This window comes from Bacillus rossius, chromosome 1 (genome assembly GCF_032445375.1).
Source record: "Bacillus rossius redtenbacheri isolate Brsri chromosome 1, Brsri_v3, whole genome shotgun sequence".
NCBI classification, from domain to species: domain Eukaryota; kingdom Metazoa; phylum Arthropoda; class Insecta; order Phasmatodea; family Bacillidae; genus Bacillus; species Bacillus rossius.
The window spans coordinates 199,124,856-199,151,024 of NC_086330.1; the positions used below are offsets into that span (position 1 = coordinate 199,124,856).

The 26,169-nt window shown below is 37.1% G+C and overlaps 3 protein-coding genes across 9 annotated transcripts in view; 1 reads left to right on the plus strand and 2 right to left on the minus strand.

Annotated features, from left to right (window-relative positions):
• The window catches only part of LOC134527226 (ecotropic viral integration site 5 ortholog), a 950,124-nt gene that overhangs the window by 789,342 nt on the left and 134,613 nt on the right, over positions 1 to 26,169 (minus strand). The gene's annotated exons all lie outside the window — the stretch shown is intronic.
• The window catches only part of LOC134527222 (uncharacterized), a 45,020-nt gene continuing 28,765 nt past the window's right edge, over positions 9,915 to 26,169 (minus strand). The window contains exon 2 of the mRNA XM_063359710.1: positions 9,915 to 25,795. Within this exon, the coding sequence (XP_063215780.1) occupies positions 23,925 to 25,748 (1,824 nt within the window). The 5' untranslated portion in view covers positions 25,749 to 25,795 and the 3' untranslated portion in view covers positions 9,915 to 23,924. The remainder of the gene's footprint in view (positions 25,796 to 26,169) is intronic.
• On the plus strand, positions 14,733 to 21,488 carry LOC134527223 (uncharacterized). Its single transcript, XM_063359711.1, has 3 exons — positions 14,733 to 14,925; positions 16,488 to 16,688; positions 18,768 to 21,488. Exon 3 carries the CDS (start codon positions 20,344 to 20,346, stop codon positions 21,355 to 21,357), a length of 1,014 nt encoding a protein of 337 aa, XP_063215781.1. The 5' UTR covers positions 14,733 to 14,925; positions 16,488 to 16,688; positions 18,768 to 20,343; the 3' UTR covers positions 21,358 to 21,488.

Below are 26,169 nucleotides of genomic sequence, written 5' to 3' on the forward strand. Positions count from 1 at the left end.
GAATGTAGCCAGCTTTCCTCAGTTCTTTGAGTATGAAGGATATTTCATTGATGCACGAATAGTTTCCTGCACAAAGCGAGCCATGTATAAGTCTTAGCCGGTCAACCAATATGTTTGGATCTTTCCATGATGTGTAATCAATCTCTTCTACCACCATCTTACTTGCTTGTTTATTATAAATACTTTTAATATCACAATCGTCCCAGTGATCATAAAAAGCGTTATCAGATTTATTTATTATAACACGTCGTTTCCATCGTTTCGGTCTCAGGACATCGCCACATTCTTCGATCTTTTCAGATTTAGGTGCTTCACCAAAGTCTATGCCTTTGTCAACAGCCTCAGAGTCACTGTAACAATCACTGTAGAAGACATCCTCTTCACCCAGATTACTGTATGAATTCTATATCGATGATGTCGAAGTGTCTTTATCGTCTTCATGCTTCCTTTTTAGGAGTCCATCATTTTTATAAAGTAGGAAAGATCTACTTGAATTCGGCTGGAATGTATTCTCACTTTTCACATTAAGGATTCGTCCATTGTCTTCATTCTTCCATAAATCTTCGACCTTCAATTTAAGTTCTTCGTCGAGATCGGAAGAGCCACGAACATAATCTCCCCCAAGACAAGGAAAATTATTGTCGTAATGCTGATCACTCTTCCTTAGTCTAGTAGATCCATCGTGTTCCTCTAGCTTGTACGCAGGCTTGTCGTTACAAGTTCTGTCATGTCTTTTTAAGCTCTCTCTCCGCGTAAACGACTTGCCACATCGAACACAACTTTTCATATTGCGTAGTGGATTTTTAACACAGTCATTCTTCTCGTGTTGTCTTCCATTCTTTCTCAAGATAAATTCTTTGCTGCAAAACTTACACCTGTGTCCTTTCGGTACAGCGACAGTCACCGACTCAGGATTCATATTAGTTACTGTGACTAAAGTTAGATGCAAACTGACAGTTTTCCAATTGGAACCATTACTTAAATATATTTTTTTTAATATTTCGTCAGCGAGAGTTAAGTTATCTCATGCAAAGGTACTTGTTGTAAGTAGTTCTGCTTTTCAACAACAGATGACACCACGTGTTGCTTGCAGGTAAATATTATTTATTTCATGCGGTATGCAGGATGCTCACTTACGATCGCAATATAGGGACGGCTTCGTTAGACTCCAAGGAGAAGAAAGTTTGTTCTTCCAGTTAGTGCTTCTCAGATTTCTCAGAGCATATTATTAGACTGAGTAATAATATTTTTTTTATTTCCACCTGATAAAAATATTGCAAGTGTCGATTTAGTAGCAGAAAATCACTAATTAAATGTAACTTTAAATAAAATGTCATGTCTCATTAAGAGTAAAACTCCTTCATGGAGATATCGGTTTCTCAGAAATAACCAGAAGCACTTAGAGAAACCACAGGAATGATCGCAAGCACACGGGAAAAAAAAATTATAATATTGACAAGAATAATCGGGAGCACACGGAGAAAAACCATCATAAAAATTGACAAGAATAATCAGGAGCACACGGAGAAAAACCATCATAATATTGACAAGTATGATCAGGAGCACACGGAGAAAACAGACATAATATTCGCAAGAATTGTCGGGAGCACACGGATAAAACCACCACACATTTTCTTTGATAAAATAAAATTTTAAATTTTTTTTATTTTAAATAAAAAAATTACAAAAAATACAAAAACTGATTCTGGCTTGATCTAGAACTCTATCTTTGCTCAACAAAGAGAAGTTCACAAGCTATCAGAATCAGATTTGGAATTTTTTTGTAATTTTTTATTTAAAATTTAAATTTTTTTTAAATTTTATTTTATCAAAGAAAATGTGTGGTGGTTTTCTCCGTGTGCTCCCGACAAATCTTGCCAATATTATGTCTGTTTTCTCCGTGTGCTCCTGATTATACTTGTCAATATTATGATGGTTTTTCTCCGTGTGCTCCTGATTATTCTTGTCAATTTTTATGGTTTTTCTCCGTGTGCTCCCGATTATTCTTGTCAATATTATAATTTTTTTTTCCCGTGTGCTTGCGATCATTCCTGTGGTTTCTCCAAGTGCTTCTGGTTATTTCTGAGAAACCGATCTCTCCATGAAGGAGTTTTACTCTTAATGAGACATGACATTTTATTTAAAGTTACATTTAATTAGTGATTTTCTGCTACTAAATCGACACTTGCAATATTTTTATCAGGTGGAAATAAAAAAAAATATTATTACTCAGTCTAATAATATGCTCTGAGAAATCTGAGAAGCACTAACTGAAAGAACAAACTTTCTTCTCCTTGGAGTCTAACGAAGCCGTCCCTATATTGCGATCGTTAGTGAGATCCTGCATCCCGCATGAAATAAATAATATTTACTTGCAAGCAACACGTGTTGTCATCTGTTGTTGAAAAGCAGAACTACTTACAACAGGTACCTTTACATGAGATAACTTAACTCTCGCTGACGAAATTATAAAAAAATTATATTTAGGAAATGGTTCCAATTGGAAAACTGTCAGTTTGTATCTAACTTTAGTCACAGTAACTAATATGAATCCTGAGTCGGTGACTGTCGCTGTACCGAAAGGACACAGGTGTAAGTTTTGCAGCAAATAATTTATCTTGAGAAAGAATGGAAGACAACACGAGAAGAATGACTGTGTTAAAAATCCACTACGCAATATTATAAGTTGTGTTCGATGTGGCAAGTCGTTTACGCGGAGAGAGAGCATAAAAAGACATGACAGAACTTGTAACGCCAAGCCTGCGTACAAGTTAGAGGACAACGATGGATCTACTAGACTAAGGAAGAGTGATCAGCATTACGACAATAATTTTCCTTGTCTTGGGGGAGATTATGTTCGTGCCTCTTCCGATCTCGACGAAGAACTTAAATTGAAGGACGATGATTTATGGAAAAATGAAGACAAAGGAAAAATCCTTAGTGTGAAAAGTGAGAATACATTCCAGGCTAATTCAAGTAGATCTTTCCTACTTTGTAAAAATGATGGACTCCTAAAAAGGAAGCATGAAGACGATAAAGACAATTCGACATCATCGATATCGAATTCATACGGTAATCTGGGTGAAGAGGATGTCTTCTACAGTGATTGTTACTGTGACTCTGAGGCTGTTGACAAAGGCATAGACTGTGAGGAAGCAACTAAATGTGAAAAGATCGAAGAATGTGGCGGTGTCCTGAGACCGAAACGATGGAAACGTCGTGATATATTAAATAAATCTGATCAAGCTTAAGATGATCACTGTCTCGATAATGAAAGTTACCCTGAGGTTGGTGTTAAAACGGAAGACACCAGAGATCATAATATTTATAATAAACAAGCAAGTAAAATGGTGGTAGAAGAGATTGATTACACATCATGGAAAGATCCAAACATATTGGTTGACCGGCTAAGACTTATACATGGCTTGCTTTGTGCAGGAAACTATTCGTGCATCAAAGAAATATCCTTCATACTCAAAGAACTGAGGAAAGCTGGCTACATTCAATAATGGCTTGTTTTACTTGCATTTGTATAATGTAAAGAAATAAAATAAATAATTTTAATTATGAAAATTAATGTTTTTATTTTTGTATTCTCATTTCTAACTAAGACTTAGTTCTCATAACTTGTGCTTCCAAACGTGCTTCCTTTTCGTTGATGGTGCTAACTTTTCATTGATGGTGCTGCCTTTTCGTTGCCGGTGTATTCTCATGTGCTGACTTTTCGTTGGCGGTGCTTCCAAATGTGCTTCCTTTTCGATGATGGTGCTTCCAAATGTGCTGCCTTTTCGTTGGCGGTGCTTCCAAATGTGCTGTCTTTTCGTTGATGGTGCTTCCTTTTTTTTTGACGGTGCTTCCAAATGTGCTGCCTTTTCGTTGAAGGTGCTTTCTTTTTGTTGACTGTGCTTCCAAATGTGCTGCCTTTTCGTTGACGGTGCTTCCATATGTGCTTCCTTTTCGTTGATGGTGCTTCCAAAATGTGCTTCCAAATGTGCTGCCTTTTCGTTGACGGTGCTCCCTTTTTGTTGACGGTGCTTCCTTTTTGTTGACGGTGCTTCCAAATGTGCTGCCTTTTCGTGTACGGTGCTTCCTTTTTGTTGACGGTGCTTCCAAATGTGCTGCCTTTTCGTTGACGGTGCTTCCATTTGGTTGACGGTGCTTCCAAATGTGCTGCCTTTTCGTTGATGGTGCTTGCTTTTTTGTTTATTACACGTAGTGAAATATGTAGTGACTGAATTTTACTAGTTCAAAACCTCTTGGTGTTACTAAAATATTTTTCAATGGTCCGGAGACACTTGGTCTATATGTATGGATGGCTTTGTACATGAACGGCTTAAAGGTTATTCAGATTATCGAAAAAAATTAGACTTACATGTTAGGCTGTTCGGTACTGTATTTAATTGGTTGGTCAGGTATATTGACTTGAGTTGTTTTTCGGTGAGTGAATGATTAATAAACTCCGCGAAAGGTAATGGAAAACAGAATCTAAAATTTATTTAATATTTAGTTACAACTGTCACTGGTCAAGAATCGAACCAAGGACAGGAACTGATCTAATCAATTTTTAAATTAATAATTTATTTTTTCGGTGAATTTTGGAATTTTTCCCGCATTTCTAGCTAAATAATTACATGATTTCAAGATGGCGCCCAAATTTCAAGGTGGCCGGCACCTCAGTTATCATAAATGATTGCTGCACTGTATCGGGTTAGAAAAAAACTAGCATGACGGTAAGACGAGAACACACACTAGATGGTGACACACACTAGATGGTGACCTCCAGCAGGTGGTATCTCCTGGTAGCATGTACTGAACATTAAATGTCGGATCCATGATGGTCGACAAGGATAAAGTCAAATTTCAAGGTGTAGGTCAAATTTCAAGGTCAAGGTCCAAGGTCAAGGTTCAAGGTCAAAGTTCATAGCCAACAGTTGAGGACAAGGGTATGGCGACCAGAAAATTATACTAACATGGTATCGGCACACTCTAGCAGACGAAAACAAGATGGTGGTCTCCAGTGGATGAAGACAAGATGACGGACATGTCGTCATACCAGGTGACGGTATATACCTGTATACCTTGGTTTTGGTGGTGGGGGGAGTCTGTCTGCCAGCAGCTTCCTTGGAGGAGGGATCTGTTTTTTTTGCTCTTAGCGGTTTTGAACCAAGGACAGGAATCGATCGAATCAATCATTATATTTATTGCCAATTTATTTAATGAATTTTGAACTTTTTCCCGCATCTCTAGCATTAAAATTACAGATTTTCAAGATGGCGTCCAAATGACAAGATGGCGGGTGTCACAGTAATAATAAATGATTACTGCACTCTAGCGGGTAAGAATTAAACTTACATGGCATCAGCGCACTCCAGCCGATGATACAATGATGATGGCTTCCAGCAACGAAGACAAGATGGCGAACATGACGTCATGTAACATGACGATATATATGCTATTAACAAAGTGGTGGGGGTCAGTCTGCCTGCAGCTACTGTGAGGGAAGGATCGGTCGCCATTTTAATTTTTTTACCCTCACCAGGTTCGAACCAAGGACACCAAGCTCCATGTCGTAAATGTTTAATAATTTTAATTTTTTATTAAAATTTTATTAGTTAATTTTTTTATAAATTTTTAAATTTTTTTCATTAAAATAGGATAATAAATAAAAAAGTTAAAGATGGCGGCCGTAATGGAAACTGCAATGGTGACGTCATAATCCTAGATGACGTCAGAGGCTTATCGGAGGCTGTTGACATGAATGCCTAAGCCTCTTTTAGGAATTTTCGTGGTTTCTAAGGCAAAACTAGTTTTGAGGTTTTCGAAATCCTAATTTTCGAATTTCTGTGGAAGAAAACGAGAAAATTTTTGAGTCATTGAGTCATTTTTTTTTAGGAATTTTGAGGAATATTTGAGTCCAATATGGCCACTGTGACGTCACAATCCAAGATTGTGGCTCAGCACCTCGCACCTCAGCCTGAAGCCTGGCGCCGGACCGGCCAAAACATACTACTACTATGTTCAGGAACTATTAAGCACATTAATATCATAAACATTGACTCACTGGCATTGCAACATTAATATTGTCGCGGTTCGAAATTTTGCAGGGTTGTTAAAATCAAATTTAGGGACTTTACTGACGGGACTCTGGGCTGGCTGCTCTGTTCACTCGTGAGCGCAAGTGGCGTGACCATGTAATTGGGGCACGGGGCCGGCGCGGCGCGCTGCGGGCTTGCAGATTTTTTTTTGTTGTTTGTTCGGCCGCGCGCTGGCGCAGCGACGGGCCGCAGTTACTGGGGCGCGCTGTCGTAACAAGCCCCGCGGTGTGGCCTGCACGTCGGGGTAGAGGGGGGTAGCCTTCCCATATGTCCTAGTGAGTTGTTTAGTAAATTTGGCTTCAATAACGAGCGTTTGTTATGCTAGGCGCAGCGGTGCGCGCGAATTTAAGCGCAAGTGAGTGGTAGCTCGAGGCTCACTCTGGCGGAAGCTATGGCCGTCGCCAGTGGTAACGAGTCGTTTAGGTCGTGATGTAGTTTGAGTTAAGCTCGGCATGTAATCGTCTTTAAGCTCACTCTGGCGGAGGCAATGTCTCTCGTCAGAGGTCACGAGTCGTTATAGTCAGAGTTTTTAAAATTTAATGTTCGTGCGGGTTTTCAAGGGCAGGAGAGGCCCCTACGTTAGTTTTTAAAGTAATCGATCAAGAAATGCTTATTGGAAAATGTGAGTATGGAATTATCTTTGTTTTAATTTTAATTATAAATTAAGATGTATTCGGAAGGATTAGGGAAGAGCTTAGTGAAGCTCTCTCTTTCTCTCTTGTATGGTCGTTCAGTAGTCAAGAACCTAATGAAGAGATTGTTGTAAATTTTAATCCCGCTTTGTAAATGTTCGTAAAGACTGATTTTGAGTCTTTGACTTTAAGAATAAAATCATTATAATTTCGTATTATGTTATTTTGCAAAATCTCCTAAGTTCAGCTCTCACCAGACATCCTGTACGGGATGACGAACCTATTACCTTCGATCCAAGGTACTTTAAAGGATTTTATGAGGTTAAGAGGAATTGTGTTTAATGCCTTTCGTAGAGTTATGCCAAGCGAGTGTTTTTGTGTTAAGAGTTACGATTCTTCCCCCCCCCCCTAATCGAAAGTGAGACGTGACAATATTAAATGAATTCTACCAAGAATTAGTAATTAAATTACTGTGCCGGAAATTAGGTATTACGGCACTTTTTTTAATTTTTATTATAATTTTAGATTATTTTTGAAAATTTTATTTTCTATATAATTTGGTTACAATTGGGTGATTTACACTTTGCTAGGCTGGTGTACTCTACGTAGTTAAACTTTGCTGCAGTGGACCGAGGCACCTTTTCTCAGGGACCAATCGGATCTTTTGCAAGTCTAATGAAGACGTTAGCAGCCCGTATGACATTTCTCAAGCTTGCAGTCATGTTCCCGGCCTGTAACATTATTTCCCTGCATGACTAAATTTGCGTACAACAGCTCTGGACGAGTTGTTACCCTTTCTCAGAGACGAGCTTAGAACAGCTATTCCCGTCACGCATACGTCTTAGGTTCACTCATAGAAAGTCACGTTAGGACGCTCGCTCCAGGCCTCGTCGCGTTTTTTGACCACCCTCACCTGCCAGTCCCCCTAATGGTTCCCAGAATTTAGCCCAGGATCATTGCCCTGATGTGAACCTCGCCAGGCAGTGGCCGACTTCAAAGACGATTTGCCACAGAAAAAATATGTGCAAAGATGGACCACACACATCATCTAGCGGCAGAAATAGTAACTTCTTCTCTTGTCGCCAGCGAGTGGAGCTAACGCCCGCGACACCTGGTGACGACCTTGCCAACCTTCCTCTTTCTTTACCCTGTAGGCCGCCAGAGAGCAGCACCGGCTGCGCTAATAGCCCCAGGCTGGAGCAAACTTCTCGGGCGAGTCGATCCCTATTTGTTTCAGACATCCCTCAACAGGTAGCGCTGAAATCGGTCAGTGCTACCAACTCCGAGATATCGAAGTCAGAGTTTTTTTTGTGATTCCCACTAGGAGAACTTCGGAACCTTTCGATCCGGATGCCCCAGTCTTCCCCACCAACTTTTGTTTGAGCATTACCTTTTAATTACGAAACGCGGCCCTTCCGCGGACACTTCGTGTCGCGATTCCAGACTGACTGTTTTATGTTATCGGCGAGGTGCGACTTCTGGAGGACTTCTGTCTGGCCATAACCGACGATGTAGTCGATTAGACAAGGGATGCTATCACTATTATTTCTTTAAGTAGTTTAGTCCGTCTGTATAGGACACAGCATACTAGTTATTTCTTTTAATTAATTTTTTTTAAATGATGGAAACGTCCGCGCCTCCCGCGTATCCGCGATCTTCAGATCCGGACTTGCTACGCTTCAGAAGCTAGACGGCAACTTCCCTGTCTGGTGAGTTACTATCAGCTGTATTCCCCGACCTCCCCTTATCTTTTTGCGGGCATTTTCTGCCCAGTTTGCTAACTGTCTGTGTACTAATTCTGATTATGTTTGATTCGGACTGTTCACAGACAGGGTCTAAGAGCCGGATGCAGACTTAGCATCCTCACACTCTTCCTCTTCAACAAACAGGCGCCCTGGCACCATGCTGACTACTGAACTCCGGGCAGCGAACCACCGACCTCCGGTGCTACAGTATTTATGAACCTTTTTTGAACAATCTTTAAATTACTAAGTTCGAAAAAATAAGAATTATATAAAACTTTCGTTCTAGACTTTAAGAACTGACACTGAGATGGTTTATTTTTTTATTGGTTAATTTATTTTTAATGAAACTTTTTATAATCCAATTTAGTGCCGGCCCGTATTTTAATATATATGAGAGCTCTTTTAATTATGTTATTGAAATTGTATTTTAACACATTTTAATATCTGTTATAATGTTTCCTTAAATATATATGGTGTACTTATATTCAGATGGAATCACACATTGTTTCTGTTCATTCCTCATGTCCTTGTGAAACTAAAAGATCCACCGTTACAGCAGTGTATGTTAATGGTATTATTTATGTATTTAATATGATTTACCAACACTGCCACAAAGTAACTAAAAATGGTAGTATTTAGCATGATTAACTTTTTATCTGCTTTGTTTTGATTAATGAACAATGCTGTAACAAAAATGGTAATCAGAGCGCAGTGCAGTAACATTACAAAAATATTATACACATAAACCAGGACCAAAAACTGGGCTGGCAATATATCCTATACCTACTATGTACTTTGTGACAAAAATATAATGCCGCAGAACCTTACAAGTATTATAATTATACCTAACCATGTATCAAATGTTTCCTTAATACACTATTTCCTTTTAAGAAATTACTTTATAAACTTCAACAAGGGTAAGCACCAATAAATATAATAACATAATTTACAACAAGAACCTATTAAAATAACAGAATATAATAAACTTTACTTTAACAGGAATAGTGATTTCACTCTCAAAAGAATATTAATTATACGTAACAATTTCCACGACAATTAAAGTTTAGTTTTCACAAAATACTTATTATTTTTTGTGTGGCAAACCTGTCTAAGCCACAACACTACATAATCGCCAGATTTACAGCCGAATTCTAAGTCGCCTTCATAAAATTCAAACAACGAACCCGCGACTCAACGTTACATACAAAAAAAAGCAAAACATTAATTCAGACCACAACTCCACGAGACAAAAAATTAATTCTGAGGATGCCTACACATACCTAGACTCCTGACTAAGTGAGCAATAAATCCTCAATAGATCCACAGAAATAAAATGCCAACACACAGTTTGAAGGAAGATATATATATATATATATATATATATATATATATATATATATATATATACTTATATATATATATATGTTTATTTAATGAAGCGGACGGGTTCGCCCCAAAGAGAAAATTGACGCGGCGAGACCTCGTGGACATAGAGAAATGACACACACTCACTATTTATGTGTCTATGAAACATGATTTTTTTCTGCAATTTAAAATGTAATATACAAAAAGGGTATTGAAAATTGAGACAAATATGGCGACACTACAAACTGTCAGGATCTTTATTTTTTTTTCTTAATCTCTACTTAGTTCCTTACAATAGCATTCACTCTCGCTCTCTCTTTCTATTCCTCCTCCCCAGGAGCGTTAAACGTTTAACGCAACCTTTTTGGAAGTCGCATTAGAAGTATAACTTCAAAAATTTAAGTTTATAATTTGTGTCTAATCACGTTCCGCACACAGAAACAATGGCGTGTAAATCTTAACTACTAGACTTTGCTATGTGGGTGTTTTTTTTAAATTATTTTTTTCACGCCTTACTAATTATTTTGTAGTCGATTTTTTTTTTGCAGTTGTAAGATAACAAATAATTACACAGGATAGTAAAAACATTTAAAATACAAAGCTGATCGCTGGAAACGTGTCACAGTATTAAATTTCAAATTACGATGCAAATCACGCTACTACTAGCGCAGCTAAACAATATCCTATTTGAACTCTTACAAATTATATTAGGTATGTACCTTTATTGTACATAATTAACAGTGGAGCAAATAAAGTACAAAATTATGGCTGCGAAAATACATCCCATTTATATTTTCATTCGAATACGTCCTAATTCTAAGCTTCTCGTAAAACATAAAAAAAAGGGCTAAACAAAATAAATTGGTTTTAAATTTTACTCTCACAAACTGAAAATAATTTACATGTTTATTACATGTTCATATTTAACATAAGTTTTCGTGTGTACACTTGGGGGGGGGGGGGGAGGATATCAATCAAGCAAATACTTCAGTATTTTGTGGCATCTCCGTTACCTTTGATGATGACAGACACTTTCTTCGCAAGCAATTAATTAATCGGTAATGTACTTTTACTAGCTCTTTTGAAATAGTATCCCCTTTCCAAACATTCATCTTTAAAATGGCGAAATGTTGCTTCGGAACATTCTCTCTTCGGAACACAATATTTATAGCGAGTGCATGTTTACTGCGTTGGAAAATTTCAATGTACGAGCACGGACAGTGATGGCCACGGCTACTGGTTGGCGAGCCACAGATACCGATTTCAACCCGTATCCACGCCTGGGTGCTTGTGTAGTCCCTTAACCTAGATGCTAGGGAAGGCCACGACGAACCTCCGCCTAGTCTGCCCCAGTCACCTCAACGCTATATCTCCATGACGATGTATGGGGTCAAAACTAGCCTCTGACCGTTCAACCCGACATGTACAGATTGTTTCAACATTCGTGGTAGCACATACGAACGGGGCGACACAACGCAACGGCACCAGCACAAGTCATCATACAACGTATGTTCGCAACTCGATGGATACATTGCCATATTAGAGAACAGTAAAAGCCGACATGAATCACATGCACGGGCTTGCGGACGGCAATACAAGGGAAGCTCAAATACAACTACACCTACATCTCTGCTGCCGGGAATGTGTTGTTTCTCACCAGTCCACAACACTAAGAGTGTGGAGACATCCGCGCAGCGTGGCTGGGACTGTGAGTGCATGCGGCCCACAGGAACAGCCCCTACATGGCCGCGGCAACGCCCACGGGCCGCGAACAGTTCTGCCAGCGGCGCAGCGCTCCACGTCTGCATCGGTGACTTCGGGCGGCGAGGAGAGGGACCGGCAGTTACGTCGACGAGCTGTTCCAAGTGGTTCTCGCTTATTACCAGCGGAAATACTAATATATTAAGATTACTTCACTTCAGTGTGTATGAAATAGTATGTTTAAACCCACATATCAGTAGCGAGGCGTGAGGTTTACCTGAGGGGAAGCAACAACTCCGTTCACCCCAAAACATGGGGGGGGGGGGGGGGGAGGGGGTTCCGGGGGTCCTCCCCCGGGAAAATATGGATTTCAAGGTACTAAAGGGTGCTATTTAAGTAATTTTCTTAACTGAACATTGACTATTCCACAGGTAGAAAAATTGACATTTTTTTAATTATAAATTATTTTTGAAAAGTAATAATGTTTAACTTACATTATTCTGATAGTAAAATACCTACTCTACATTATTTATACACCAAGTGGGAGTGTAGTATCATCGATATCTGGTACAAAATATATAAACAGATAACACATGGCAAAGTACTTAAAATAAAGAGAAGAACCTCATAAAAATGTACTAGAATAGTACAAATTAAATTTTGGTATTTTTCGTACCAACACAAAAGAAATTATCTTCATACGTGATCAGAAACTCTGTTAACTGGTACGTGTACCAAGAAACTGGCACGTCAATCATTCCATTCCTGACACGCCACCTCGCCACCTGCCGTGCCGAACTGTAGCAGACATAGCCGAAGCAGTCGGCGGAAGAATTCCACCGTCTGCTTCGGCCATGTTCGCTTCAGTTCGGCAAGAAAGCGTTACCTTCGTAGCTTCTAACACGTATTTTTACAGCCAATCCCCTCCTCGAACCTTTGTATCATGCCACCCCCCTTCCGAAAGGAAACTACTGCGGCAGCCTTCCTGCTGAAAGCGGTCCTACCAGCGCTTTTAAACCTAGCAACGCTTCTCAAACAGCATGTTTTGTGTGTCAACGAGTCATTTTCTTATAGCGCACAGCGTACAGTATTGGGTCCCAAGAAGATAGTGTAAAAAATAAATACACCTAACTGCACGAGCCAAAGTAAAATACTATTCTGAATAAAATATTTATTTAAAAAATACAATGTCTGGAAACTGCCTGGGCAAGCACTGCTTGCCTTGCTTGCCCTGACGAGACGCCACTGCCACATATACAAGAGAAGTAATTTTAACACGTACCTAATAAAATTAACTGACGAAGAGAGCTTCAGAAACAAATCCTTCATTGGAAAACTACTGAACATTCTGCTATCTGTTCTAGCTACGAATGACACTTAAAAAAAAGTTACGCGTGCTTATTACTATGTCGATTTATTTATTGCTCAAATGACCGATAGTGACAATCTCTGCGTGGTTTTATCATGACAATACGTATTCATAATGTAGATGGTCAGACAATTTGAAGACAGCTATGTTGAACAACATTGTAGTGACATCGCCAAAAGTATATCTGCCGCTCGCATCGCATTGGAAAGACTGCAAGTGAACTAGGTGCCCTGCTTATACAGAATGTCCCAGTTCAAACGCTGACAATCACTTAACATCAACAGAAAATTAACTGTGAAAGATTTTTCTAAAAGATTTTTCTAAATGTCCATCATTCACAATATATTTAATATTAGTTGTAAATCCAAATTGTCACTCCGAACTAATGTATATCTATACTAACATTATAAAGCTGAAGAGTTTGTTTGAACGCGCTTATCTCAGGAACCACTGGTCCGATTTGAAAAATTATTTCAGTGTTAGATAGTACATTTAACGAGGAAGGCTATAGGCTATATCATATTATCAATAACATTAGGGATCATTACTAAAAGTCCAATTTCGAATAAAATGCTTTGGAGGGGGTTATATACAACATGCAGTACACGTACGAAGTGTGTGTTGACGATGCCGCAGTCGCTAGAAGTTAACGACTATTTCATTGTTAGTGCAGTCCTCATCACCGTTTAAATTTTGCGGGTACTTTAAATATCATAAATTGCCATTTTTTTCAAGTATATATATTTTACAGACTTGAAACTTCACAGTAATGTTCCTTATGTTACGCAGGATGACATTTTCCGAAAATTAGATCCCATGGGTGGTTAAAACCAGGCAACAGTGGATAATTTGTCTGCATGAGAACAGGATTTTGCATTGTTCATGCCTTCTGCGTCTTCATGGCAACGGGCATCGCGCGGCAGTGGCGTACCCACAAGGAGGGGCATGTATAATGAGCGGCGCAAGAGTGATCTGCCTGTAGACTGTCGTAGCGAAGTACGGGTACATCAGTTGTACGTTGCGTGCACGAGTCGGGAAACCATCGGTGCTATTTATTTTCTCTCCGGTACATTATACAGCATTGTAATAAATTTTCACTGAATTTTTTTTATTTGCCATTACTGTAAATGGGAGATGTGGCTTAATTTTTTTCCATTAGGATAGCCGTGTGAATCTGAGTCGGGCAGCTAGTAAACAATAAAATTAATTCCACTATCAGAAATAGCATTAAGTAGTATAGAAAAGGGGCTCCGAGAATTGGGTTCTGGGTTTAGAGCCAAAGCCGAATCGCCATCTTGGATTTGTGACGTCACGACGACCATTTAAGGGTCCTTTGGATCTAGTCAGCCATTGATTTTTCAGGCCTTCGGGAAAAAACATTTTATCACGAAACCTGAGGTTCGAAAAATATTCTAAAGATATAGTTGAAAAACTTATACTATTATCTGTGTTTATTAGAACGAGATTTTGCATTTTAATTTTTTTCAACCGAGTTATTCAGTGTTTAATTAAACGAAAAAAAGTTTTTGTTGTGAAATGTTGAGAGGAAAATAATGCCATACAAACATGCGCATTACGATTACGAACATTTTGATGTGTATAAAACCTATAGTCGTCACTGAAACTTTTGAGGAAAAACGTTTCTTCTATATGAATTGAAGCCTTGGAAAGAGTCGCGCGCGGTGGCAAGCCGTGGCAGCGAGAGATAGTGGGAAGAAAGAATGGCCTTGGGGGCGCGTGGGGGTGAGCTAGCGGTCGAGGAGTGGGGAGCTGGAGTGGTAGGGGAGGCAGCGACCACGCTCAGACCACCGGGTCTAGCTGTCTCCTCGACTGCACAGCCTTCTTCCCGCGCTTCTGTGGATTGCGTTACTATTCAAGAATCTTCGTCAGGAGAATACGCAAAACTGAAGAAATTTTGTTATGGATGCAGACTACAGAAAAGGGAATAAGAAAAGACTGCACCTTTTTGCGCGTCGCAAGAAAAGGAAAGGAACTCAGTTTTTGGAGTCCCGAGCACAGTAAGTATTGTATATTTGTAATTGGTTAATTCTTATAAATTAGGAAAACTTAACAATTGAGAATATATAAGAAAATTATTTGTTAGATTTCAATGGCTGTCAGTAGTGTTATATTTTACGTAAGGATATTACTTGAAGGCTGATTAACAACATGTGAAAACTAGGTTTGAATGCTACTGAGCCATTTTTATATAATGCGAAAAATTTAATGTTGCCAACGGAAAACAACTCCGAGGTACCTCAAGTTCCTGATACTAGCTGCGAACTGGTTGACAGCACCGATCCCAACCATAGTGAACCGTCAGTACTCAAGCAAAAATGCTACTACATTTCTTTGTAGGCCTACTCAATGACGTGGGAACCGGGGAGAGGGCTCCTAAAAACCGAGTGGGGAAGCGAAATGGTAACATGGACGCGCATTCGGGAGGACACGGGTTCTATTCCCGGTCGAGTGATTCCGGCCTCGGGCACGGATCTCCGTGCCATGACACTACCGCTGCCAGATGAATAGGTCGGCGACGACTCGAGAGAAATATATATAGAGGTTGGTACTAAATTTACAGGAAAGACGTGTTATTTCTTGAAGTGAAGATTATATATATATATATATATATATATAAATTTGAATTGAATCGGAAGACTACATTGTGGCCAATATTAATCTGGCAATATGTAATTCATATGTTTCACAGGCGTCAGGATGATATATAAGTTGAAGCATTTCATAAAAATAAAGCCGTATAAATTTCACAAAATTTGGTCTCACAGTAATCTTCATATTTAATGTTTGTATCTTGATGCCTCTCAAAGCTCAACCGAAAAGAAATCATATTTATATATTTTGTTTGAGAAGCTTTACATTGCATTTTGGGAACAAATGCGTATATTTTATGTTAGTAATATACTGTAAATATTACCTACCTATAGCCATAATGCAATTTTAAGGCTATTAATTATTAGACTTTATAAATTTGCGATTAATACTGGTCAGATATAGTATACATTTATCTGGCAATACTAGTTTTAGTCGACTGTGACCATATATATCTTTCACTGAAATGAAGTATTTTAATGTTATTCTATTTTAACGCTGAGGCAGTCTGGAATTCAGAAATATGTGTAACACTTATTGCCCAGTATACTACTTGAAATAACTCAGATTACTAGTTTTTTACTAGTTTTTTTCATGAATCTGACGTGGAAAAAAATTGAAGAAAAAAAAGAGGATAAAGAACTCTTTGAAACATTTCTTGAAAGACAGATATCGCGAGTTGCAGACGTTAGCAGGTTTTGGACTTAGGATGATGACAGAACATTCAAAGTTTGGTATTCACGTTGAAATGTGGCTTTTCGCTCAAAATTTGCTTATTTCCTTTCAAATCTCCATTGCCATCAAATCTTTTCTAATTTTTCCCCATTTTTCTTATTTCCTTTAACACCCCTTCCCCCCAAAAATAGCTTTGGGCTTATAGAGGCTGCAGATTAAAAAATCACCTCATTTTACTAGCTACTTCCTACTACGTAAGTATTTCAAAAATAATTTACTTTTTTTTTATGTTTAGGTCGTCACAGGTCGTAACATACACTGTTCTACAGCCTGTGCCACCACATGACTTATTTTTTCCATTTCTTCTTTTGTGGAAGACGGTGGAAGTTAATTTGTGAACGTAGAACGCTGTGCTGAAGAAACGATTGTGTTGCCAAACAAAATAGATTTTCATGTAACGCAGTTTGCAGAAACCTCTGAAAACACAAGGAAAGAGGTATGTCTAATTAACTCTAAATGTACTGATGTTTGGTATGAACACACTGCATACAACGTAAAAGAATATTAATATGTGGCATAAATTAATTCTTCAGTTAACTTTTTTTTATTGGCATAACGGCTATGTTATAGGTTAAGCATTATTTGGTTAAATATATTACAAATGTAAAATGCTCTATGCCCTGATGATGCTCTATTATAATAGGCCTAAAACAGTTAAAGTGGACATAGCAAATTCTTCAATTAAATTATATTTTAGTTTTGTTGGTATACATATTTTGTTATATCATGTATTACTTCGTTAAAGAGAATGTCTTTAATGTCCACACGGTTACTATTTTCGGTGGAAATTGAAACATCATTTGTTTAAATCGCCTTAACATTCAATTAATTTAGCATTCAACATATTTTTTTCGGAATCTTACTTTTCTTTACACAAGTTTAATGTAAGTGTTTACTCCTTTTTTACTACTATTTACTACTTTCCAAAAAGCTTATAAAGATGTAGCATACGGTTTTTTTTCTTCTGTTATCTCGAAAGTTCCTTTTTGGTACTTAGCCCCTAACTAAAATGTTAAGTCTTCAATTATCTACGAAAATTGACAAATAATTCCTTCATTTGTACGGCCTAGTCATCTTGGAATGACCTACTGGAGAGTTTGAGACTGTTTTATACCATACTGTAATTTTACCTCCACAAACAGTTGAAATGGTTTGTGCAAACTTATGTATGTGCAAAAATGAAAACCTTTTATACCTATCATATTAAAAACCTAGGAATAAGGCACATTCAGTGTTTGCGCTAATTTATTGTTTGCGTCAAATGTAACATTTAGTAACCTTGGACGTTGTTTTTTGTATTACAAATTGTGTTATCAACATGGTTACAAACTATATTTCAAAATACAACACTCAGCTCTTGTTATTTTCACAATGGTTCCTCGTCTAAGGTCAATGAACCCATGATGTCCCATGTCTTTAATATTAAATAATTGCTCAAAATAAGATACAAATTAGGCATACTTGAAATGCCATTTTATAAAACATAAAAGATTTCTAGTTTCGGTGTTCAGTTCAGTTTTCTAGGTTCAGTGTAAGGCTTAATATGAATGAAAGTAGTATAAGGTGTTAACCATTGGCTGTAGGGAGTTTCTAAGTATTTAATAATATATACCTATGTTTATAAAGAGAATAATAGCATATACAGATAATTCCAGCTCCACCTCCTCAAATGAATACAAGCCATAGCAGGTGAATTTTAAATTTGTTTTGTGAAGTTCTTTGTGAAAATTGAACCACATATCGTGCCATACATTTTTTTTTGAAAACCACCATTCAAATAGGTAAAAGGATCTGGCTCCTAAGTAAACGATACATAGGCTATTTGTCCCTAATATTTCTGAAGATGCTAATTTAGGTCTTATCAGCAGTAAGAACACTCAGAATTGTAATATAAGTAAAATTATTCTCTTTCTATTATTTGAGAAAAAAGAAGTCCCTAAACTAACTTTGGCTATAAACAATGTGGAACACTGAGGTGCCTCATAATTTTGGGTCGGTTCGGTAATGGCCAAGAACTTAACTTCATGCAATATTTTCATAACAGTATTATTATATGTCATGGTATTTGCTTTCAAAGGTATGGTCAGATTTTTTTTCTGTCTGAGATAGATTTCTGGAGATTTTCTGGAGTAATTTGTGTTAGAAGAGACAAACATGTTGAGTTCTATATTCAGATCATATGTATTTTACTGATAGAATTATACGATAATACAATAAAAACTTTATAGTAGATACTTAAATAAATAGAAGCACAATGTGTCCTTCGAACAGTGAAATATGATGTGTAGCTTGCATGGTAAATATTTTTCTTTGTGAAGATCAATCTCCAAGTTTTGTCCTTCGTAATGGTGTAATAAATTTCCGTCCATTCTGATGGTATATTCGGAATTTTACAGTCCTCACAAATATTAGTATTCATTGATAAAGGTTTCTCCCATTCTTTATGTAATACTAAATGCAGAATAGACATAATTTTAATGATGTTATCTTATTCAGGACTTTATTTTACTTTCAGATGCTAGAATCGTGTTACAATCTACAGAACGAGATACCTGAGGTCGAATTTCTCGAAATTAATAATGACTTTGGGGAAAATAATGAAAAACATATTCTTATTGAGATGCCTGAAAAAGACAATGCAAAAGACGTTTTTTACAAATGTGATGACGAGCCTCTTGTAATAGAAAATGAATGCTCTTGTAGATCAGGAACAGATACAGTAACAATTACTCTTCATGGAGTTAGAATGGTAGAAATAGAATACTTCCTGAAAAGAATCACTGAAATCTCAAATCACAATCCAGACTGTGGATGTTCTTTGCGCAATATGAATGTTCATAAAGAAATCCCCAATGGTTTGTCCCCTACTTTTGTAATGTATTGTAAAATGTGTAATCAGAAATTCACTTTACGTACAGAGGATCCAGTTAAAGCCAAGACACATTTAGATGTAAATTCAAGAGCCGTTGCTGGGATGATGAGTATAGGCGGAGGTCATTCGCATATAGAAGAGTTTTGCTCATCTATAGGTATTCCTGTAATGTCATCGAAAACTTATACCAAGGTTCACAACAAAATATGTAATGCGTGGGAGAAAGCTGCTCTACAAGAAATGGAGAAGGCAATACGAGAAGAAGCAGCTTTAGCAGTAGAGAGAGGAGATGTGAGTGCAGATGGTACTCATATTTTAACTGTTGCAGCAGATGGTTGCTGGTCAAAACGTTCCTATAGATGTCAATACAATGCTCTTTCTGGTGTTGCAGCAATAGTGGGGTATTCTACAAAAAAGGTTCTGTTTATGGGAGTTAGAAACAAGTTTTGCTTTGTCTGTGTAGAAGTCTTGATGGAGAGATTCCTGCCCACACCTGCTACAAAACCTGGACTGGCAGCTCAGCAAGTATGGAAGCAAGTAATATCGTAGATGGATTTAAACAAAAGTGAAACTGTATATGGTGTTATATTTGGTAAGCTGATAGCCGATGGAGACAGCAGTTGCTACAAAAAAATTCTGGAAGCTAGACCCTATGCAAAGATCACAGTAGAACAAATTTAATGCCGTAATCACCTCCTGAGGAATTACAGCAATAAATTGAAAGTACTGTGCGAGCAGGCAAAAATGGCTAAACCAACACTCAGAAAAAATGTACGAAGTAAGATATTGAAACTGTGAGGGGCCATCACCGAAGCTATTAAATATAGGAAAAAGGAAAAACAGGCGGACCTTGACAAAATTGCAGCTCTCAAGAATGATATTTTAAATGGGCCAAATAATGTATTTGGTGATCACGCAAACTGTGCCACTTACTTTTTCTCTGGGACTAAAGATGGCGAAAAAAACATGGTACCAGAATTGAAAAATTGTGGGATGTATGATCATATCATGAAGGCAGTAAACTATCTGGGAAATCATTCCAGAAGTTTAATCTATGATGTCGACAGTAACATAGTTGAGCAATTCAATGCGATTGTAGCCAAGTTTGTTGGAGGAAAGCGCATTAATTACTGCCTGAGAAGATCGTACCAAGGACGATGTGCCGCAGCTGTTGTCGCACACAACACAAAGAAACATCACTCGCATCTACATAAAAACTATGTGCAATAATCATAGTCCAAACAAGTTTGTGAAACGTCTGGAATTGAAAAGGTTGGCCAACCGAAACCGAGAAGAAAATAAGAGAAAAAAATGTAGGAAAGCAAATGACATCATTTTAAAGAAAGGCATTGGTATCAACAGTAGTAGCAAAGACTACGGTCCCAATTGTGAAAAACCCGATTTTTCTTCTAAAGAATTCGCTGAAGAACGAGAACGAATCCTGCAGTCCTATCAAAAAACAGAAGATGAGTGCAAGGAAATTGAAAGAGCGACACTTCTTCAAGCAGGAAGTGGCCAGTGGCTTGAACTAAGAAGAAAAATGCTTACAGCTTCCAACTTTGGCAGAATATGTCGTCGGCGTCCCACAACCAGCTGTCAAAATTTGGTCAAAAGCCTGATTTATTCCAGCAGCATCCTAAATGTTCCATCACATTCTCATGGTAGAAATTCAGAACTGATAGCAATACAGCAGCTTGAACATCAAGAAAACATTATCATAACAAAATGTGGCTTATTCATAGACTCTCAGTTGCCATTCTTAGGTGCGAGTCCTGATGGTTTGATAGGAGATGATGGACTGGTGGAAATAAAGTGTCCACTTACTGCTTTCGGAATGGATGCCGACGCAGCAGTTTTTTATGGCAAAATTAAATATCTAACATGTAACAAGCAGAAAACTGAGGAAACTGGTATGACTAAAACACATGCCTACTTCTATCAAGTGGAAGGTCAGCTGCACATTTCAGAAAGAAAGTACTGTCTTTTTGCTGTGTGGACTTCTGAGAGGAAGAAAATTAAAGTCATGAGAGTAGAAAAGGATGACCACTTTTGGAAGAAAGAAATGGAGCCATATTTAACAAGATTTTTTTACGAGTGCATGCTTCCAGAGTTGGTAGATCCGCGTCACACCAGAAGTTTGAAAATACGAGAGCCAGACAGTGTAGCAGTTTCAGAAGAGAAGAAAACTGAGGTCATGAAAAAGAGTCAGCAAACAAAAGAGGAAATATTATAATGACGTCACTGACAAGTTGTGCTTAAAACGTATGTATGGTAATTGTAAATAAATTTGATTTTCCCCTTACATTGCAGTAATGGTTCGTTGTCAAGTTCGTTGACAGTAATTATGATTCGAAGTTTTGAAAAATGTGGCTAAATAACGTACCTAAATTTGTGATGTACTTCTCATTCATTTGGAAAAATCATTTTGTTTTTGATATTGTTATAACGCTTAGAATTATTGTAGGCAGTTGTTTATCACATTTGAAAGAATAACAAATTTGTGGAAGACCTGCCTTGTTCACCATTGTGGAGTGTGTCTTCAACGAGACATGAGTGCATGGCTTGTTTCTGACCCACCTTCAAGTAGTTAACGTAATACACAGGTCTACGTTAAGTAAGTTTTTTTCCGAAGAACATATGAGAACCTTAAGAACATACGATGAAATAAATAGTTTATGCTCATACATGCTTATATGAGTGTGTAAATAATTCTTAATATTATGCCATTAGTTATGAATTGAAATGGGCCCCTATACTTGAACGCTTGAGAATTTGATTGTGATTGGCAGTTAGGCTATGAATCGTATCGCACATTTACTCTACTAAAGATTTTAATGATATATCTTTGAGATAGTTGAAATCAACGATTGACAAAGTTTGAAATCTTCCAAGTTTAGTTTTTGATCTACGGCCATACGAGAAGTAGGTACACGACGCAAATAGCTCCGGCCAAAAAGACAATTATACATCAAGAATATTTTTAATAAAATAGTGGAAGCAATCAAAAGTGGGAAATTTATTGATATATTAAAATAATAGTAATCTATTCCAAGAAGTATACGGCACTACACAGTTATTTGAAGAGGTAGAAACCTATTTAATCAAGACATCAAGAATTACTATTTCACCAGGCAGCATTGATTAGCATAATACGAGAAAACCAAATTATTCCCTGAACTAAGAAGAATCTTTACCGGTCCACCACGGGAAGGAACTACCAGCAGTACCAGAGATGTATACCAGGAGAAGGATGTCAACGACGTCGGCCGTCGCAGATCCAGTAACGCAGGAGTAAGGCCAGAATTCTGAGAGGTCATCGATGCAGTCATAGCTAGATTGACTGCTGAAAGAGGTTGGTTCATCCCTCCCAAGTTTCACCCGAACCGTCGTATCTTTCTGTTTCTTTGATATACTGAATAGTGATACATTAATTAATATTTGCTTGTACTATGACATAAAACTATTTTTAATTGATTACTTTTTCACTGAGCAAATCAATCGCCACATGTTACCTCACATACACGAAATCCTACTTAAAATGTTTGTTAAATGAATTAGTAACTATAATTTTAGTACTATCGTAATAACTAATAATGTATTTTATTTCCTTGCTATGATTACTGAAGTGACTGAATAACTTTGTCAAATTTAGTTGTTAGCTACTTAAAGTTCCATGTCCCGAGGTCCCTTTTATCTTTTGATATGTAACTGAGTATAAATAGCTAGTTTTATTGATGATAACAATAACAATGATGAGAATGTAATGTTTTGACTTGAGGAATACTAAGTGCCCGTAGAACACTCAAATATATATTTTTAATTAAAAGAATAAACGTATTGATAACATAATTACATTTGTTTGACCACCAACAAACCAAAAGTGTAATTTTAGTACATGAATTTGTCTATGGCAAATACCATGATCAGTTGTCCACTGTATATTTATGTGTAAGAATCAAGTGTTATGCTTCACAGTGTTGGCCAAGTGTACTTGTATGTCTTTGTGAAAGTGTATTGTCACCATTGCCAGGACACATTATAATTATAAGTAAATGTTTACTTTCAAATAACTGTTCTTTACAATTACATGTTGCTACACCAGTTTCGTAACAGATTCATACATTACAGATGTTTTAATACTATTATATTATGAGCCGGTTAAAGCCAAAGTGGTGTAAGTCACATTTTACCTGTTTTGAGATACATAAGGTTTTATAAGATTGGTTAATGTAAATTCTAAGACCTAATGTACCACTTAAATATTATATATTTATGTCTATAATATATGGATGTAACTTTTCAGCCATTTTTAACTACAATGACGATTTTAATATCTGTTAAATAATGCATGGAAGTGACTTACACCACTTTGGTTTTTAATGATTACAGGAATACTTTTAAAGGTTATCAATGTGCATGACCTATCTATTACTAAAACACCATAATAATTAGTGTATTATTGATGATATAATAAGAAGTTATTTAGTAGGAATTATAATTTTTTTAAATATAATTATCATATGCATTACCTAAGTTCTATAGCCACTATTATTACACTAACGTAAAACTAACTTCGTCTTACAATCTTTGTTTACCAGATTGTCTTGCACCATTAGTCTTAAGATTTTATAATACACCTAAGAGAATTGCAAAGACAAGAATATTATTACAAAAAGACATAAAAACCTTCTGTTTAAACTATTTTTAAATCAATATTAACTATGACTATATTCAAGAACATAGCGATGATAAAAATATTAAAATGTCCCACTATGATGTTTACACTCTTAGTTTTCCATACTATAATTCCTCAATGATTTCCATTGGACCACTATCTTGGGAAATACCACATGTTTTCAAGTTCTTGAAGTAGTCGTGATAAATTGGTGGAATGTATGGAAGAAGATCCACCATGTCTTTCTTCTTCTCTGCGGTCACAGGTCGAGGACCTTTGTACAACTTATCCAATTGAATGTTTCCAATTGAAATAGGCCTTCCAACTTTTGCTGGTTTTAAGTTTATGGATTCAAAAGGGTAATCTTCATTTAGGGTTTCTTTGTAAAACAGAGTAAATGGCTCGTGTCGTGTGGAACGAATCCATTGCATTTTCAGCCAAGACAGAGGCTGCTTCCTTTCATTGATTTTCCTGTTTGTAACAGCTTGCTCAAGATTTTTTGTTGACATAAAATCTTCACTGGTCATGACTGTAACATGAAAAGGTTTATTTCTTCTTGCTTTTGCAATTGCTGTGTACCAGTCTTCTCGACTAAACATTGTACGAGTCTTAGCATAAACCTCTACAGAACCAAAATCTGAATCGTTTGGCAAGAATGAATGGCCACTCACCATAAATTTATGGTCGATGATATTGACATTATTGTCACTCTGGACGGCTTTCATGCACATTAATGCAAGTTTTATATTTCGGTTCTGACCAGTGCATGCATCACTGTACATAACCACATGGGTACATTTTGCAGCCCTTGCATCAATGTGTTTTGTAACACAGGAGCCAATTTCCTGTGCACCTCGTGAAGCTGTTGTTTCATCCCATACATACATGAAACCCAAACCACTAGATAGCTCGTGACAGCCAAGATTGTAAACATACATATTCCTTTTGTAATAGGCAACTGAACATGTCAATGTTGGAAAAGGAAGGGCTTTCTCCAAGTCAAAAGTAAACACATAGTAAAGAGAATCACGGTCACTTTTTTCTTTTTCACGCTTCATAGACTGCCGTGCTGCCTCTGCCTTCCGCAAATGAAGTTCATGTTCTACTTCTAACTTCCTTTTCTCGTTTTTATCTACATCAGGAGCAGTTTTGAGGATTTTGTACTGGTCACATTTTACACATGTATCTTTATTGGGTACATGGAAATGCAAATTGAAATCGCTATTGAAGGTTCTACGGTAAATGGCTTCTTTTACTGGTATAATTGCTTTGTTTTTGCAATCTTCTTGATACAGGTTGTACATCAAGCGAATATTCAAATTTGAAGACAAATATTTTCTGTTTGGGTTATGGGCTCTAGTGTAATGGGATTGATACATTGGAAAACTTGATATGTGTTCTCGTATTTTATTTATTTTATCTTCAGGAATTTTATTAGCAGGAGTACCACTTCCCCGTTTGTCTGCTCCAGGTTGTTCTCCAGTCTGCACTTTTTTCATAGCTCTGGTCATTCTGCCATCAGATATTTGGAAGGTGTCAAGAAAATACTTTTTACAAACCTTGACACTGTTTCCACCAATTGGAATATAATACTGGTTAATCGCTATCTTTGCCTGTCTTGAATTATCTCTAGGACGTCTTACCTTTGGCTTTTCTTGTTTGATTAACCCACACAGAAAAGCATTTTGGCAACTAAATACACCAATATTCCAGAAGTTTTCAAATGTTTTCTTACGATCTTCTTCATCTACCTTGTCAAAACACTTCATTCTACAGTGGCAATTTACATTACTGAAAATTTTCTCACTTACTTTTTTACCTTTTAAAGTTCTGTAAGCCTTACCAGAGTTTCTTTTCTTTCTCCGATACTCTTTCTTGCTTAGATAACATTTCCTCTTTCGTGTTCGCGGTGTCCTTCCTTTTTCACTTTCATCGTCTGTAATGTCCATGGCATCACCAAGAGTCTCTACGAGTGGTGTTGTTTCCTTACGTACATCTATAAAAAAAAATACACTTTATAAAATACACATTAACTTATCCCTCTCAACAAAGTTCAATATGCCTTACTTCAATTTAAAATTCTGAAACTTGAAATTAGTGTCATTGTCACATAAATTAAAGATTTCTCAGATTTTAAGTAATATTACACTTAAGAAACATAACAATAAAAAATAAGCACATATAGATTGTGGTTGATATTGAACCTGCAACCATTACAATCTCAAGCGGACCCTATACCTTTGTGCCATGAAGTCGAATGTTAAAATGGGTTATATTTTACGTATTTTACCGTTAACCCGGAACTTAATACTTCTAGAAACATAATATTATCATTCAAAATGCAAATGTTGAGTATGTATGTTCTCTTAA